The sequence below is a fragment of the Lissotriton helveticus genome, chromosome 10 (assembly GCF_964261635.1).
Source record: "Lissotriton helveticus chromosome 10, aLisHel1.1, whole genome shotgun sequence".
NCBI lineage: Eukaryota > Metazoa > Chordata > Amphibia > Caudata > Salamandridae > Lissotriton > Lissotriton helveticus.
Genome location: NC_136071.1, coordinates 43,371,856 through 43,390,282, shown reverse-complemented (window position 1 = coordinate 43,390,282; position 18,427 = coordinate 43,371,856). Strand labels below are relative to the sequence as shown.

The following is an 18,427-nucleotide window of genomic DNA, read 5'->3' as shown; positions in this document are numbered from 1 at the left end:
TTGGAATAGTAAATTAAAGTATTCCTAAGTCCGCACCCTACAGCGCAAGTCGTGGTAACGACTTGCATTGTAAAACATGCGTTGTAATGGTACGCGTGGTAATAGCCCGCGTCGTACCGTCATACATCCCTAATAACTTGGCAAGAAGACCAGAATGACATGGGCATCTATAGGGCTCTGTTAGAGAGTGTATTTGTTTATTGTTTCAATTAACTAAAATTGTTACAAAAAGAACCTGGTTGGGTTCGATCATAAATAAGCATGGTCCTGTTAGAGAGTGGGACAGCCACAGGGAAACTCTGGAGGTACCCGGAGACCTTAGGGGCTCAGTCTTCTGTTATAAGTAGTGTTCCTCAGTGTGACCAGATGCCCACTTTATTAAGGTGTATTATCCTTTTTCCTGGATTCTCAACCACCCTTGATACAACAGAGGAAAGCTCAGTGGGGTTGAGTCCAGGAGAGATGGGAAGTGCGTAAACATTTCACAAAGCCAATATCCTAAAAGTCATACCCAAGATGCACTGGAATCCCTGATTCAAGAAGATGATGGTAAAAAGACCAGTTCCAAAATCCTGATCCATTGCCCGGTGAATGGGTCCAATGGGGATCCACTGACAGGAGGCACTAAACACGGGTCATGGTAGGAGCGTTCTTCTACAATCTGGTTGCCGCAGCCCATGTTCGCAATGGGGGATACTAGTGCTTACGAGCTGCTTTAAATAATGTTTTCCATTTGTTACACATTGCTGAGAGCAGGCAGTCATCCACCCATGAACCATTTCCCACTCCCACAAAGGCTGCCGATAGCATTCGCAAGGGGGGAGGTGCCTTAAGGGGTCAGGTACCACTTCCTTTGAGGTGTTGGTAACAGATCAAGGGTTTGCAATCGCAATCGAGGTTTCAAATCATTGATACATACCACAGCGACCTGCAGTTAGGATGGCATTACCCTTTCACTCTTCACCTAACTGCCATCTGGAATCGATTGCAAACCCAGTGTGTGAGTCTGAAAGTCTTTTTCCACATTGCAAACTGTGTTTAGTAAAAAGAAAAAAGCCCCTTTGTGGTTCCACAGTGTCTTTGTATATTTGCCCCATTCCCTAAAATGCCTCAATCACAACAGATGTGCTCCTTCATGCTTGGTTATAAGACTTTAGAGCAGTGGCGGCTCGTCCGCTTAGGCGGGGAAGCGTCGCCACACTCCTTGCAGCAGTGGAGACCATCCCCAGGCTCCCACTGCCTGTCTGTTTCGGCACTCAGACCAATCGTGCTGGGATTGGCTATGGGGAGCCTGTTGCTTCCTGCTTCCTGTTCTGGCCGGGGGAGACGACACAGGGATGGCAGGGAGGAGACGTGGCAATCGGATACATTTTTTTTTCAGAGCCTGGAATCTGCAGTTATGTAGGTTTACCACCAGGCCTCCGGCTCTGAGAGTGCCCCAGCATTGGGGTCCATGTAGATTGACCCATTTGGATGTATGACGTTACAACGCATACTTTTACAACGCCTACCTTTACATCGCAAGTTTTACAACGCATACCTTTACAACGCATAGTGTTTTTAGGCGCTGGATAGTGAATAGTTTAATTTACTATTCCAACTCCAGTCCCCGTGGATAGTAGGGAAGGTGTTGGATAGTACATTAAACCTATTCCCTATCCTAGAGCGCCCCCCAGTGCTATGGGTTGTAATAGTTTGCGTTTGTAAAAGTTGCGTCGTAATGGTAGTGCGTTGTAAAAGTTGCGTTGTAAAGGATGTTCCCCCCCCCATTCCTGCGGTTCAGATATTGAGGAGAGCCTGCATCTCCTGCCCGACCACCCCAGATGTCTCCTTCATGCAGGGCAATAAGAACTTGGAGCGGTGGCAGCTCCTCCGCTAAGGTGCAGGAGCGTTGCCCCACTGCTCGCAGCAATGAAATAAAGGAAAAATAAAATTATCATAACTCAATGTTATTTTATTTTTATGTTGTCCTGCTGTGGCAGCTTTGCGGATGAGGTGGGGCTGGGCTGCTTACACAGGAGCAGGGGGAGGAATGGTTTGCCCACTCCAAGTGCGCATGAATGTCTGGTCGGCCGTCTCGGGTTGGCTAAATAGTCATGTACACTTTGCATGTTCTCCAACCAGACTGCATTACAGCCTGGGTGGAGAACGTGTCCAGGCTCCCACTGCCTGTCTGAGTGCCAAATCACAGTGCTCAGACCAATCACAACGCTGCATTGCATCATTTTGATCGACTATGGGGATCCTGGTGCTTCCTGCTTCCTGTTCCGGCCGGGAGAGACGACAGAAAGACAACAGCAATCAGGTAAATTTTTTTCCCATTTTTTCCAGAGCCTGGAATCTGGCCCTATGTAGCTTTACCACCAGGTCTCCGGCTCTGAGGGTGCCCCAGCATTGGGGTCCACGTAGATAGACCCGTTCCTGGGGTTCAGCTCTTGAGAGGCACCTGCATCTCCTGCACCCGCTCACCCCAGCTGTCTCTCACTCCTCCAGAGGAGCCTTGAATATTCAGTCCCACAACCTACCTTTTATCAGCACTCCCACAGGCTGTCAGTCTCAGCTCTGCCTCTGGAGACAGGCGCGTGTACCCGCTCACCTCTTCAATCCCAAACCCTCTGTTCACCTTGATTACACTCTGATGGAGCGGTGAATTCTACACTGTAATTTCATAAAAATTGGTGTAATAAAGCAATGTATCCAGTGAATGCATGTAATTTCCACGTAATGAGTTGGTAGTTGCAGAATTGACATTATGAAATGTGTTGCCTCCAGTTCAAAGATCTATTGTGTGGTCTCAAGCAGTTTATTATCTCATGCGTTGTTTCTCTTTTCTGCCTCTCTCCCACTTCCCCTGAACCTCCTGACTTTCCTTCCTACTACACACTATTTCCTTTTCTCTCCTCTTCTTCCTTCTCGACGTTTTTCTCTTTCCTCCACTCTGGTAATTGCTTTCCAATTCCACTGCAACCCTCCTCACTCTCCACGCTTCTCTCTCCTCTCACCCTTAACTCCTCATTTCACCCCCCTTTCTTTGTCTCTTATGCTTCCCTTTCTCCTTGCCCTTTTCATTTGCTCGCCTTTCTCTCACCCTTCCTTCGTTTTCATCACTCTTCCCGCCTTTTTTCCATCCCCTTGTCCCTCATTTTTGTCCTCTTGTTTATATCATCCTCAATCCTTTCTCTCTTTCACTCTCCTCTCGCTGTAATCTTTCTTTGCTCCCACACTCATCCTTTCTACTACCATCCCTCTCTTTTTCCAACTTCTTTTCCTTCCATCTTACCTTCCTCATTCTTCCCTCTTTCCTTTTTTTCTGCCAAATATACTGTTTCTTCCCCTCACTTCTTTACTTCTTCTTCCCTCCCTACTTCTGCTCGCCGATACCACTCTTCACCCTTCCTTCGTTCATCCCTCCTTCTGGCTCTCACTGTCTTCCTTTTTTCGTTCATTCTTTTCCCCTCTTCCCTCTCACTTTTTCTTTTTCTTCCCTCCCTTCACCTCTCATCTTTTCATTTCCTCCTTTTCTACCTTCTTCCATTCTTCATTCCTTTCTTCCCTTTCTCCCATCACCATTCCTTCCTTCCTTCCATTCTTCCACCCTCCTTTTTTCCCCTCCTCGTTTTCCTTCTTTCTTCCCCTCCACTCTCCTTCTCTCCCTCTGCAGGGTGAGTCATCCCAATATCTTACAACTTATCGATACCTTCGAGACCAAGAAGGAGTTCTACATCATCCAAGAGCTGTGAGTGTCTGCACCCTCCCCTAACACCGACCTGCCTGTACCCTCCTTCCATATGCCCTCCCTGCCCCTTCATAACTGCCCTGTCTCCCTGCCCTACCCTCCCACGTGTCATCCCTGCACTCTTTCCTCCTGAGCCATCCTGCCTGACAACCGTCTGCCTGCCCCCCTCCCCACGTGCCACTGCTTGTTTGTGCTCCTCCTCCTCACATGCAGCTGCTTGTTTGTGCTCCTCCTCCTCACCCGCCACCGCTTGTTTGTGCCCCTCCTTCTCGCGTGCCACCGCTTGTTTGTGCCCCTCCTCCTCGCGTGGTGCCGCTTGTTTGTGCTCCTCCTCCTTGCTCGCTGCCGCTTGTTTGTGCTCCTCCTCCTCATGTGCCGCCGCTTCTTTGTGCTCCTCCTCCTCGCGCGCTGCCGTTTGTTTGTGCTCCTCTTCCTCGTGCGCCACTGCTTGTTTGTGCTCCTTCTCCTCATGCACCGCCGCTTGTTTGTGCTCCTCCTCCTCATGCGCCGCCACTTGTTTGTGCTCCTCCTCCTCAACCTCCGCCACTTGTTTGTACTCCTCCTCCTCACGCGCCACCGCTTGTTTGTGCTCCTCCTCCTTGTGCGCCGCCACTTGTTTGTGCTCCTCTTCCTCATGCGCCATCGCTTGTTTATGCTCCTCCTCTTCATGCGCCGCCACTTGTTTGTGCTCCTCCTCCTCATGCGCCGCCGCTTGTTTGTGCTCCTCTTCCTCGCGTGCCCCCGCTTGTTTGTGCTCCTCCTCCTCACACGCCGCTGCTTGTTTGTGCTCCTCCTCCTCTTGCGCCACCGCTTGTTTGTGCTCCTCTTCCTCGCACGCCGCCGCTTGTTTGTGCTCCTCCTCCTCACACGCCGCTGCTTGTTTGTGTTCCTCCTCCTCGCGTGCCGCCGCTTGTTTGTGCCCCTTCTCCTCACGCACCGCCGCTTGTTTGTTCTCCTCCTCCTGGCGCGCCGCTGCTTGTTTGTGCTCCTCCTCCTCACGCGCCGCTGCCTGGTTGTGCCCCTCCCAGCGCGGGCCATGTGATGGGAGGGGCCTCAGTGATCTATTACTTTGTTTGCTTCTGTGAATCTTTGTGGCTCCTGTCAGAGGCTCAGGTCTTGGGTAGGGAGTAGAGAGGGGGAAGTGAAGATATTTTCATGTCATGGTCCAAGTGCCACGTCATGGGACACATATTCATTTCCTGTATGAAATGCCAATCCCCTATATTGAATGGCTGAAAGAATGTTAGGGGATCTAATTCCAAAGTGTGAGGCTAGTATGAGTGGCTCTGTAAATTCAATTGAGTTACAAAGATGTTCATAAGAGTGGGGCAGGAAACAGTGCTGGGAGCACCGGAAGTTACCAACAGATATCAACAGATGAACAGGTCATCTGAGATGTTTTCCTCAAGCTGAGGTCAGCTAGAGACAGTCTGGCCACAGGGTGGACCTAATGTGGCATGATTTGCAAATGACAAAAAGCTGGAGACACTTTTGGAGTAGCATTGCCTTGAAGTGTGGGACTCAGGTAAACACTTCAGCATTAGAGAAATCATTTATCTGAAGTCTTAGCCTTCCATAAGCTGAGGCTCGGTGTTGTTATTAACAGGGGAAAGATACCTTCCTCTGGGCTTTGTCTATGTCCCCCCACCCATAGAAAAACAAATATTTCGCTTTATTTAGGAAACTAGTGTTGAAAAAGAATCTGGATCTCTGAGTCAATTTTGTGCCCCCTTTGTTTCTTCACTGCCATACAACCAGTCTAGTAGTATAAAGTTCAGTGTTTTATGGAACAGTGTGATCACTCCCCCAGAGTATGACGTATGAAAAAAATATTTTTGTGTTCCCCAGTTTGCTGCGAATCACTGTGTCATTTTCTGTTGAAGATAAGTCTCTTGTCTACCCATTTATTATGGTGAGGCCTATTATGTTTCAGCTAATTATTTTAGTCAACAACTAACTGGTAGATGTCTAGAATCAAGTAAATTCCATTACTCATTTGCATACAAAGCCTTCCTCTTTCTCCTGCCTTTTGTGATGTTACTTAAACCCACTCCTTGATCAAATCAAATGCATTAATAGAACTAAGGGAACCTGGCAAGCAAAATTACTTTAAAAAGTATTCAAAGTTGCAAATTTTTCCATACAACTTCATGAACAATGTATCTGTGATTTGCTACTTTATGCAGGATTGGGCCTGACTGTAGGAAATATGTTGTCATTGGCCATTTGTTGTTTAGCAGAGTGTGACCTGTTCTTTAACCCATCCTTTAATTTCAAATGTGCTTTGATTCTCCAGTCTATGCCGTAAGGGCAAAGGTCAGCTACTCCAGTCTCTCTATCACCATCACAAAACCCCTGATGATATGGCCACAATTTTTACCAAGCTGGGACTTTTCCCAGTTGTTTTGGGTAGCGCGTGGCTTTGAGGTCTTACACTTCGGAAGGATCTAGTGGTGAAGAACACATATTCAATGAAGTCAACACAGCATACTTTACATTCACACCCCAGAACAATGCCAAAGGTCAAGTTCAGTCTTCAGTAGTTGTGTCTATCAAGATAGTCTGAAATCTAAAACTCCTTGAAGACCCTCAAGTAGCTTTCCTATGGTGTTACTAAAACATTTGCTGCTGAGTACACTCTAAATCTGAGGTGCATTATCTGAGACCCTCAAAATGACATGTTATACCTGGTGAGCAGGTTCAGTTGAGGTCTGTGTTGTATTGCCAAGGTCACGTTTTGAAATGGTATTAATGCTATTATCATTCATGAGTGGGATGCATCGCGTTTGATCATCATGTTTGCATTTCCATGTCCACTCACAACCTAATTTTGTCTAGTAATTGGTTTTGGTGGTAACAACTATTGGGGAGAACCGCAGTGTGCACTTGACACTTTCTACACGATTCTGACACTAAACATTTTCACTTTCCTGCATCTCCTATTTGGTCAAAGGTAACGTGATGTATCTTTGAGGGATTACCATGGGGTGCACCAGTAAATTGGTCTGAGAAATGCAGATTGCGTCTAAGAGAAAATCTTGTGACACTGAGTTGAAAATTCATTGCAGTCCCATGTACTGGCTATGGCATAGCTAATGAGCACTTCAAGTCTCTGGACCTGAATGTAGAAGTTGCTGTGTGCAGATGAAGCAGTTGTTCCGATGATGGAAGTGAAATACAGGCAGCTCGGTAAATGCCATAAGTGGTGATCTCCAAAGTTGGCCTTCTCCAAAGTTGTAGGAGGTAACATGGAGCAGTAGAGGACTTGTGAGGAATAAAATCGTAGATACATCTGTGTCAATTATGAATTAGATTTGTTGTCCTTCAATATTAGAGAACAAGCGCTGTCTTCCATGAAAGAAGTGTCCCCAAGTTGCACACCTTGAAAGGAATTTCACAAATGTCCTTTTATTTTTTTTCATCTTGATACTATTATTTGCATAGGATACATTGCTTGAGTGATTGTATTATCATTTCTGACCAATGCATTTCGGGCTTAACCCTTCTTCAGGGGACTTTGTATGCGATAATCGCTTCTAATTAAGTGGTATAAACGCGGTAAAAACTCGTGTAAATGCAGTTTAATGATTTGAAAGTGCCATGTAGGGGGTAGTTTGGAAGCCGGTGTGACGTGATGTTCACTCGTACGTTTGTGTCCACGTTAGTTGAGAAGAAACTCAATTACCACTTAATTAGAAGCGATTATCGCATACAAAGTCCCCTGAAGAAGGGGTAAGCCTGAAATGTACTGGGCAGAAATGATAATACAATCATTCAAGCAATGTATACTATGAAAATAATAGTATCAAGATGAAATAAAATAAATGAAAACCTCATTAACATTTCATACGGAAATGTTTGAAATTTCTTTCAAGGTGTGCAACTTGGGGACGCTTCTCTCACGGAAGACAGCACTTGTTCTCTATATTTATCCACCCTCACACTGAGGAGGGTTCACCAATTAGCACCCACAAACTTTTCCAAACTTTGATTAACAAGCGTAATCAGGAGTGTGTGTGTCCATCCTCCAATTGGTTTTCACATTGTCCTTGAATGGTGACATTGCACCATCGTTGGCACAGCAATGCCACTCCACACTGAGAGAGATGGTTTGTCAAAAAAGTAAAGTGCTACTTTGTAGGGCAGTGATAACAAGTGGAGCCAGGGTCAGAACTTCTTCTGTCTTTCCCCTTTGAATATGGCCTTTCTCCATCTGCACCACCCGTGTAACTGAGAATATAGGGCTGCATGGCTGAAAGCTTCGAGCGATGGACACAGTTTGGTTGAGTACTTCTGATCTCCTGGTACCTCCACCACCAATCTAGCATTAACCCCTGTCACCCTGGGGTGTTGATCTAAAGGCTGAAGAGCTACAGAAATGTGTTCATCTTGTTACCTTTTCTGAAGAAGAAGCTCTCAGAAACACTAATTTCACAGCTGGGCATATGAGATAGAGTCAGGAAGAGGTTGGACAATTACAGGTCACTGTGGTATGAACACCTCTCCTCGCTTGCATGAAAAGCCTTCTCCTTTCTAGTCTTTAAAATGTTTTTGTTAAGTATGGTTGTTAGTAGTTTTAGCTTTCACCTGTCCTTTGATGTCTGCTAATGTTCCAGACAGTTCCATCACATCTTCACAAGACCTTTTACGCCAATGGCAGGACTAGTGTACATTTTGAAAACTATGTGTGTCTGTGTTTGTGTGTGTGTGTCTGTGTATGTATATATATATATATTCACTGAAAAAAACATAGGCTTCAGGCCTTATATAGTTAGGAATTAGCATTTAAAAAACCTTTAAAATTCACTCAAAAAACTATACGTTTTAGGGGTGTTATAGTTAGCTGGACATTTCACTCATACAAAACCATTAAAATTGCTCCTATATAGTTAGTTGTACTAACTATACTTCGCGCACCCGCAATCCACTGCTGATGATGTCACATATTACATCATTCATGACATGGTCAGTGACATCACTGATGACATCTCAAATGACATCACTGATGACATCACTGATGACATCATCCAGTGAATGTGGTTTGCTTCGTTATTTAAATATGCATTATATATATAGCAATTTGCATTGAAGAATGAGTGGATATATAAAAATAAATATTTGGATGGAGGATTTAGTAGCAGTGTAATTGACTGTTTACTTGACCAATTTATAGTGTCTCACTAAATATAGTGGATAGTGACTAAACTGTTTGAATATCTGTATCACTTTGTCAGGTGTTGTGTAAACTGGTTCTCCAGTTTGTTACTAGCTATGTGAAAGTCTGAATTAGTTATTGATTAGTTAACTGAGTATTTGTTTGGGAGAGTGAATGTGTGTGTGGTTCGGTGGGGGGTGTGTGACTGCCCAAAGATGTGTGAATAGTTGATTCACTAGATATATGAAGTTAAAACTACATGTTCTAACAGTTGTTTGGGTGAGTGAATATCTTTATGGGTGTGGTGATGAGCAAATATATTTCTCAATGGTACATGTCCAACAAACTAGAAAAATAAAAGGCAGTGTATGTGTCAGTTGTTGTATATTAATAAGTATACATAAGACTCAATGATTGTGTGAGTGACTGTATGGATAACTTTATACTTGTAATAATGATTTTATAATTCACTAAGTATGACTTACTATCTAAATGAATAGATGAAGTTGTGTTTGTATAAGTGTGTAGCTAAGTAAATATGTAAGTATGATCCATTGTTTGCATAAGTGAGTAGGATGACTTCATATGTGAATAGGATGTGTGCTGGTGTGTAATGTCGATTTAGGTGTTTAAGTATTTTTGATAGTGTTCTATTGTTCATTGACAGCATGTATTTAGTGAATCTACAGGTAAGTGATTAGATGTGTGAATACATCTAAAATCACTGAGTGGGTTTTTAGATACTTGTATTGCTGTAACAATGGATTCAAATATGATACTCTTTATTTTACAAAGAGTGATGAAAGATGTTACTAGTGTATGAAAAGGTGTATGTGATTGTCATGTGGATGATGTCATCAGTGATGTCATCAGTGATGTCATTTGAGATTTCATCAGTGATGTCACTGACCATGTCATGAATGATGTAATATGTAACATCATCAGCAGTGGATTGCGGGTGCGCGAAATATAGTTAGTACAACTAACTATATAGGAGCAATTTCAATGGTTTTGTATGAGTGAAATGTCCAGCTAATTATAACACCCCTAAAACTTATAGTTTTTTGAGTGAATTTTAAAGGTTTTTTAAATGCTAATTCCTAACTATATAAGGCCTGAAACCTATGGTTTTTTCAGTGAATTTCAAAGGTTTTTTAAATGCTAATTCCTAACTATATAAGGCCTGAAACCTATGTTTTTTTTCAGTGAATTTGCAAGGTTTTTTAAATGCTAATTCCTAACTATATAAGGCCTGAAACCTATGTTTTTTTCAGTGAATTTCAAAGGTTTTTTTAATGCTCATTCCTAACTATATAAGACCTGAAAGCCCACCAGGAATCTCCAGTATGCGCCAGGGGACTGCATTGCAGAGAGGTGGAATGAAGCCACGCCCCTTTTTACACCTCTCTGCAACGCAGCCCCAGTGCATGTTTGAAGAGGGGGAACTAATTCCCCATGCATACTGGGGGCCCATGGGGGCCAACTAGCCCACCTTGAACCTCCAGTATGCGCCAGGGGGCTGCATTGCAGAGGTGTAATGAGGCTATGCCCCTTGTTACACCTCTCTGCAACGCAGCCCCCTGGTGCGTTTGCAGAGGGGGAACTAATCCCCCTTGTATACTGGGGGTCCCTGGGGGCCAACTAGCCCACCAGGAGCCTCCAGTATGCGCCAGGGGGCTGCATTGCAGAGAGGTGTAATGAGGCCACACTCTTTTTTACACCTCTCTGCAACGCAGGCCACTGGCGCGTTTGCAGAGGGGGGACTAATTCCCCTTGCATACTGGGGGTCCCTGGGTCATATCTGCCCAAACGCCGAAATTCCGAACGATTGAAAATGACTTTTCTTGAGAAACATTTGGATTTGGATTATCATGCCCTATACTTTGGAATTTTTGAAAGACTGACTTTGAGGATGCTATAAATTACTCAAGTCTGCCCGAATTGTGTGGGTAAAATTGATACCTAGTCACTTTGAATAAGAATGTACTTACGTCTCGTCTAACATTTGGAAGAAATATCTAGTTATATGACAACAGGATACCGACATAACTTGAAGGAAATAAGAAAGCCCTGAAGAAGTTCTGTTGTACAGAACGAAACGCGTCAGCTGGCTGTGGTACATAAACTTAAGGAAAATAAAAGCATTTGAATATACACTAAGATTCAGCGCTTCAATAAGGACTCTAAGTGATATGATTTGATTGGACTTATTGTGCAAGTGGTGCTGTGCCAAACTTTGGAATATTCTCCACTACTCTCTACTACTTACTCTCTACCACTCCACTACTCTCTAATACTCACTCTCTACTACTCATTCTCTACTACTCTACTTCTCTCTACTACTCTCTCTCTACTACTCACTCCCTACTACTCACTATCTACTACTCTCTACTACTCACTCTCTACTACTCTCTACTCTCTACTACTCACTCCCTACTACTCTCTCTCTACTACTCACTCTTTACTACTCACTATCTACTACTCTCTACTACTCACTCTCTACTTCTCACTCTCTACTACTCTCTACTACTCACTCTCTACTACTCACTCTCTACTACTCACTCTCTACTACTCTCTCTCTACGACTCTCTACTACTCACTCTACTACTCACTCTCTACTACTCTCTACTATTCTCTCTCTCTGCTACTCACTCTCTACTACTCACTCTTTACTACTCTCTACTACTCACTTTCTCCTGCTCTCTACTACTCACTCTACTACTTACTCTCTACTACTCTCTACTACTCACTCTCTACTACTCACTCTCTACTACTCTCTACTACTCACTCTACTATTCACTCGACTACTCCCTACTACTCACTCTCTGCTACTCTCTCTACTGCTCTCTACTACTCTCTACTACTCACTCTCTACTCTATTACTCACTATCTTCTCTCTACCTCTCTACCTCTCTCTACTTCTCTCTCTACTAGTCTCTACCCCTCTACCTCTACCTCTCTACCTCTACCTCTCTACCTCTACACCTCTACCTCTCTACCTCTCTCTACACGCACACATATACACATATATATATATATGCATATATATGCATATGCATTTATGTATGTGTATATATATATATACATACATATATAAACATATATAATCTGCATATCTATATAAATACAAATATAAATGCATGCATACATATACATATATGCATACATATGCATGTTATTTACATGAATGTTTTACTTCATCAGCCCACACGCCCTCCCCTCCGCGGACAACATCCTCCTAGGGGACCTCAACATCCACCTGGAGAACAACAATGACAACAACACCACCACCCTGCGGGACAACCTCGCCAACCTCGGACTCAAGCAACTGGTGAACACCCCCACCCACTACGCCGGACACACGCTTGACCCAGTTTTTCTCCTCCAGCAAGTACATCTCCTTCAGCCACTCCACCGGACTCCACTGGACAGACCACAGCTGCGTCCACTTCAGCTTCAGAAGGACCACGACTCACCACCACCCGCAACAGGCTCCCCGCAGGAGCTGGAACAAGATCACCACCGACCAGCTCACCACTTCACTGAGCCAGAACCCCCCCGCCAGCTCAACGGACCCCAACCAAGCAGCCAACAACCTCACACAGTGGATCACCAACTGCGCTGACGACCTCGCACCTCTGAAAAACCATCCCAGCAGGCCCAGCAGCAAGAAAGCCTCCTGGTTCAACAACGACCTCAAGAACTCCAAGAAGAACTGCCGTTCCCTCGAGAAAGCCTGGCGAAAAAACCCGACTACAGACAACATGACCGGCCTCAAGCACGCCTCGCGCAAACACCACCAGCTGATCCACACCACCAAGAAGACAGCATTCAAGGAACGACTAGACAACAACGCACACAACAGCAAGGAACTCTTCAGCATCGTCAAAGAGCTCTCCAACCCCAGCTCCGGAAACAACGACATCACTCCCTCACAAGACCTCTGCGACTCACTCGCCTCGTTCTTCCACAGCAAGATCGCCGACATACACAACAGCTTCAGCGCACAGACCACGCACCCAACCACCGAACCAACGCCCCCCCCCCCACCACCCTCCGCACCTGGACCCCGGTCAGCACCGAAGACACCATGCACACAATGAATACCATCCACTCTGGATCACCAACCGACCCATGCCCCCACCACGTCTTCAACAAGGCCGACTCCGCCATCGCACCCCAACTCCGGGACATCATCAACTGCTCCTTCAACACCGCCACCTTCCCGGAGAGCTGGAAGCATGCCAAACTCAGCGCCCTCCTGAAGAAACCATCAGCAGACCCCACCGACCTCAAGAAGTACCGCCCCATCTCGCTCCTCCCTTTTCCTGCCAAAGTCATCGAGAAGACCTTCAACAGACAGCTTGCCGCCTTCCTTGAGATGAACGGATCTCTCGACCACTCGCAGTCCGGCTTCCGAGCCAACCACAGCACCGAGACCGCCCTCATCGCAGCCACTGATGACATCCGAGCCCTGCTCGACAACGGGGAAACAGCAGCCCTCATCCTCCTGGACCTCTCCGCAGCGGTCGATACTGTCTGCCACCGCACCCTAGTGCAGCGCCTCAGCAACATCAGAATCCAAGAGAAGGCACTGGAGTGGATCATCTCGTTCCTCGCCGGAAGAACCCAGAGAGTCCGCCTCCCCCCGTTCAGATCCGAGGCCACCGAAGTCATCTGCGGCGTACCACAAGGATCATCACTCAGCCCCACCCTCTTCAACGTCTACATGAGCCCCCTCGCAGCCATCGCACGCCAACACAACCCCAACATCATCTCCTACACCGACGACACCCAGCTGATCCTCTCCCTCACCAACGACCCAGCCACCGCCAGAACCAACCTACATGAAGGGATGAAAGACGTAGCCGAGTGGATGTTGAACAGCTGCCTGAAACTGAACTCAGACAAGATGGAAGTCCTCATCCTTGGATCATCACCCTCTGCCTGGGACGACTCCTGGTGGCCCCATGCCCTGGGCAGTGCACCCACACCAACGGACCACGCACACAACCTGGGCTTCATCCTGGACTCCTCCCTCTCGATGACCAGACAAGTCAACGCCGTCTCATCATCATGTTTCAACATCCTACGCATGCTCCGAAAGATCTTCCGATGGATCCCCACCGAAACCAGGAAGACGGTCACCCAGGCACTAGTCACCAGCCGACTGGAATACGGAAACACCCTCTACACCGGAACCACAGCCAAACTACAGAAAAGACTCCAACGCATCCAGAACGCCTCCGCACGACTCATCCTGGACATCCCCCGACACAGCCACATCTCCGGACACCTGAGAGACCTGCACTGGCTGCCCGTCAGCAAGAGAATCACGTTCGGACTCCTCACAAGAGTAGCTCTTACGCTTCACTGGTTGCAGCGCCCTCATTCGTAGCGCTTGTCTATTTTAAAATACCAGTTTTTGTCTTTTCATTTGCTAAAGTAATTTTTTTGCACTCTTACCCTGATTTTAAATATCTGGCCACGCACACCCCCACCTCTGTCATCTCACCTGCAACATAATTGTAAACTCACCGCATTTCGCGGGTCCTTTCCACAGTCTCGACGGCGGCCATACTGGGGAGGGGCAGATTTCGCGCATCCCAGTCCGCTCTCTGTGTCTAAAGGCGAGTATATAGGCAGCCATGTCTGCGCGCAGCGGTAACGCGCAGCGGGGACGCCGTACTGACGCCGGAGTTACGCCAGAGTTCAGCCCGTCTGCGCCCGTCCGCGCTGAGGACGGGCTGCAGGCCGGGCTGGACTCTGTTTCTACTCCTTCCCCTCCTGACAGGATAACTAGGCGATATTCAAGATCTGATTTTCTGTCACTCAGACCTGTATCCCAGCCCTGTCTACATCGCTATTCACCTGAGGGGATCTTGCACTATTATAGGTGCAAGGCCTGTACGGCCCATTTTGCTTTCTCCGGCAATGGTTGTGTAATATCTTCTCCTCCGCTCAAACAACTTGATGCCCCATCTAGATCTGGTTTTCTGATTAATGCCCGCTCGCTTATTAAGCACAATGTCGCCTTCCACGATTTCGTGGACGAGCGACAGCCGGACTGGGTGTTTATCACGGAGACTTGGGCCTCCGATACCTCAGGACATGACCTGATTATGGCCATTCCTGATGGTTACTCTCTTTATAGACAGGACAGATCCCTTCGCAGAGGAGGTGGCATTGCCATCCTTCTTAAATCTTCTCTTTCTTGCTGCACTAAATCTCTATCGACGCCGTCTGATCGATTCGAAGCCCTATATTTTTGTATTACCCTCTCTCCATCAGCCTCTTTCACTGGTATTCTGATTTATAGGCCCCCCGGTCCCAGAGCTAGTTTCCCTTCTGAATTACTGACACTCTTGGAACCTTACTTTGGGAAAACGGCTTTCACTATTTTGGGTGACTTTAATTTTCACTTGGATGAGGTCTACTCAAAGGATACAATATCGCTGGTTGATTCTCTAGGTGCATGTGACCTAGCCCAACTGTGAGTAGTCCCACCCATAAGGCTGGGCACATACTGGACGGAGTATTTTCCAACGACGTCAGGATCTCTACTGGCCCTCCGTTACCACTGGTTTGGTCTGATCACTGTGCCGTGCCATTAGAACTTTCCTTTCCTGCCCTAGGGTTTACTAATATGGGAGCTTCCCCATTTATCCTTAGGAGAAACCTCAGGACGATATCGGATGAGGCCCTTATTCCGCTTGTCTCCAGCCCGGAATCTCTATCATCTAAAGACGTAGCGGTGGCAGCTCAACACCTGACGGATTCTATATCTAGGGCAGTGGAACAACTTGCTCCTCCTTCTTTGCGCTATGTCGCACGTCGAAAGCCCACAGCACCTTGGTTTACTGATCAGCTGCGCCTCATGAGGCAGAGATGTAGGAGTAGTGAGAGAAACTGGAGGAAATCTTGGGACGCCAATGATCGGGAGGCTCACAAGTTCTCACTGCGGGAGTATAAACGGAGTGTAGTGATAGTGAAGCAGGACTATTTTTCCAACCTTACCAGCTCACTCTCCTCCTCCAGGGAGCTCTTTAAAATTGCTGACACCTTATGCTCCCTGCAACTCCCTGACCCCGTAATCAGCTCGCAAGAACTCTGCGACAATATCTCTGACTCCTTCCACAATAAAATTCTTGGCATTCACTTATCCTTGGAAGCTCACTGTCATGACCTGGATCAAAGCGTATGTTCTGCTATTTCTAGTCTTGATTCCTTAGGTTCAGTTCCCTCCTGTTTTCTTACGGATTTTCCATCTTTATCCCTGGAAGGACTGAACCTGTTGCTTGACAGGACTAAATCTGCTTCCCCTCTGGACCCCCTACCTCTGAAAAAACTTAAAGAGTGTAGGAATAGCCTTCTTCCTCCTATGCTTGAGGTAATGAACATGGCTATTACTCAGGGTTCTTTTCCTGCTGTGTGGAAGAAGGCGATTGTAAAACCGCTCCTCAAGAAGCCTTATTGAAGAACTTTAGGCCTATCTCCCTCCTCCCTGCCTCTGCCAAGATGCTTGAGGCGCATCTGAATTTTCATCTGGCCTCCTTTCTTGAATCATACAAATACCTTGACAACACGCAACATGGCTTCAGAAAGCACCACAGCACTGAGTCCGCTCTCACTTGTGTGGTCAATAACATCCGACTTAAAGTGGACTCAGGTCAAACAACGGTCCTGGTTCTGCTGGACCTCACGGCCGCGTTCGACACCCTCTCTCCGGCCATTCTGACATCTCGGCTTAGGGAAGTTGGTGTTAGGGGAACGGCCTTGAGTCTCCTCAACTCTTTTCTGGTGGACAGGGAGCAGAGAGTGATGCTGGGGAACCACCTCTCCCCTGCCAAGTCATTGCAGTGTGGGGTGCCACAAGGGTCGGCTTTAAGTCCGACCCTATTCAACATCTATGTGGCGCCCTTAGCAAGACTAGTAAGATCGCAGGGGATGGAGGTGGTATCCTATGCAGATGACACTCAGATCATGGTGTCACTGGCTTACTCTTCTGTTAGGGACATCTGCCGCCCGTTTCAGGGTATGCATGCAGTATGTGGCAGACTGGATGACTATAAATTCCCTGAAACTGAACGGCGAAAAAACGGAGGTGTTGATTTTTGGGAAGGACCAAGATGTTTGGTCAAGTGAGTGGTGGCCATCGTCTCTTGGCATCTGCCCCACCCCCTCCCAATCTGCCAGAAACCTTGGCGTAATTTTCGACACCTCGCTTTCCCTTTCCCTCCAAGTCAACAGGACCGTGGCCACTTGCTGGGGTGTGATTAGGATACTCAATAAAATCCGTGGGTATCTGTCCCTTCAGGCTCGTAAGCAGGTTGCAGTTGCCTTGGTAGGATCGAGATTGGATTATTGCAATTCCCTTTATACGGAAGTCAATAAAAGCCTTTTGCATCGATTGCAGGTTGTGCAGAATGCTGCAGCACGTTTTGTCTTGGCCCTTCCTAAAATCTCCTCTGCCACGGCGGCTAGGAAAGAACTCCACTGGCTTCCGGTGCAGCACAGAATCTCTTTCAAAATTCTGTGCCTAGCCTACAGAGCTGTGACGGAAGGTTCCTCCAGTGCCATTGGCTCTCTCCTTACGCGCTACGTCCCTACAAGAGGCCTTCGTTCTGCGGGACTCTGTCAATTGGTTGTTCCGCGTTTCAAACTAGCTAGAAGGGGAGCCAGAGTGCTTTCCGTGGTTGCCCCTCAGCTTTGGAACTCTATCCCTCTTGATATAAAAACCCTTCCCACAATTGAGCTATTTAAAAAAGCTCTTAAAACCTGTCTCTTCAAGAGGGCCTACCAATGAGAGCATGCTACTGAGTGTACTGTAGGGGGCTTAGCTGATATATTTGATTTAGGCGCCTTGACGCCCTTGGGGCTAAGTTTGCGCAAGATAAGATCCTTTTCATTCATTCACCCACGCACACAAGGCCCTCCACGACCTGGGCCCTAGGTACCTCAACAACCGCCTGACCTTCTACACTCCCACCCGCCAGCTACAATCGACCAACCACGCCCTCGCCGCCGTTCCACGCATTCGAAAAGCCACCGCGGGAGGAAGATCCTTCTCCTACCTGGCAGCCAAGACTTGGAACTCCCTCCCCATCCACCTACGTCTGACCCAAGACCACCTCTCCTTCAGGAAGCAGCTCAAGACCTGGCTGTTCGAGCAGTAGCTGACCCCCCCACCCCCCAAGCGCCTTGAGACCCTCCGAGTGAGTAGCGCGCTATACAAATATCTTGATTGATTGATTGAAAAACACTAATAAAAGCAAAGCTAAAAAGCCACCTCATTACAAACAGAATGGCTTTAACTTAAACGAGGGCTAGATCTATTGCATTTTCAATGCTTGTTTACTTTGGTTCCACCAAGAAGGCATTCAGATGTGTCACACATTTGCCATAAATTCTGAATGTTAGCACTCTAGTTGCTCATTAGATCACTGTAGTAAAGCTACTGCTCACCAGGGAAGTCTGCTGCTAATCATACTTTCTATGGCAAAATGAACCCCCTCATTTTGTTCCTTTTTAAATTA

General features: G+C 46.8%; 1 protein-coding gene across 1 annotated transcript in view; it reads left to right on the top strand.

The window, feature by feature from the left end:
• The window catches only part of LOC144785022 (caM kinase-like vesicle-associated protein), a 115,080-nt gene that overhangs the window by 34,407 nt on the left and 62,246 nt on the right, over positions 1 to 18,427 (top strand). Inside the window, exon 3 of the mRNA XM_078664139.1 lies at positions 3,662 to 3,736. Within this exon, the coding sequence (XP_078520265.1) occupies positions 3,662 to 3,736 (75 nt within the window). The remainder of the gene's footprint in view (positions 1 to 3,661; positions 3,737 to 18,427) is intronic.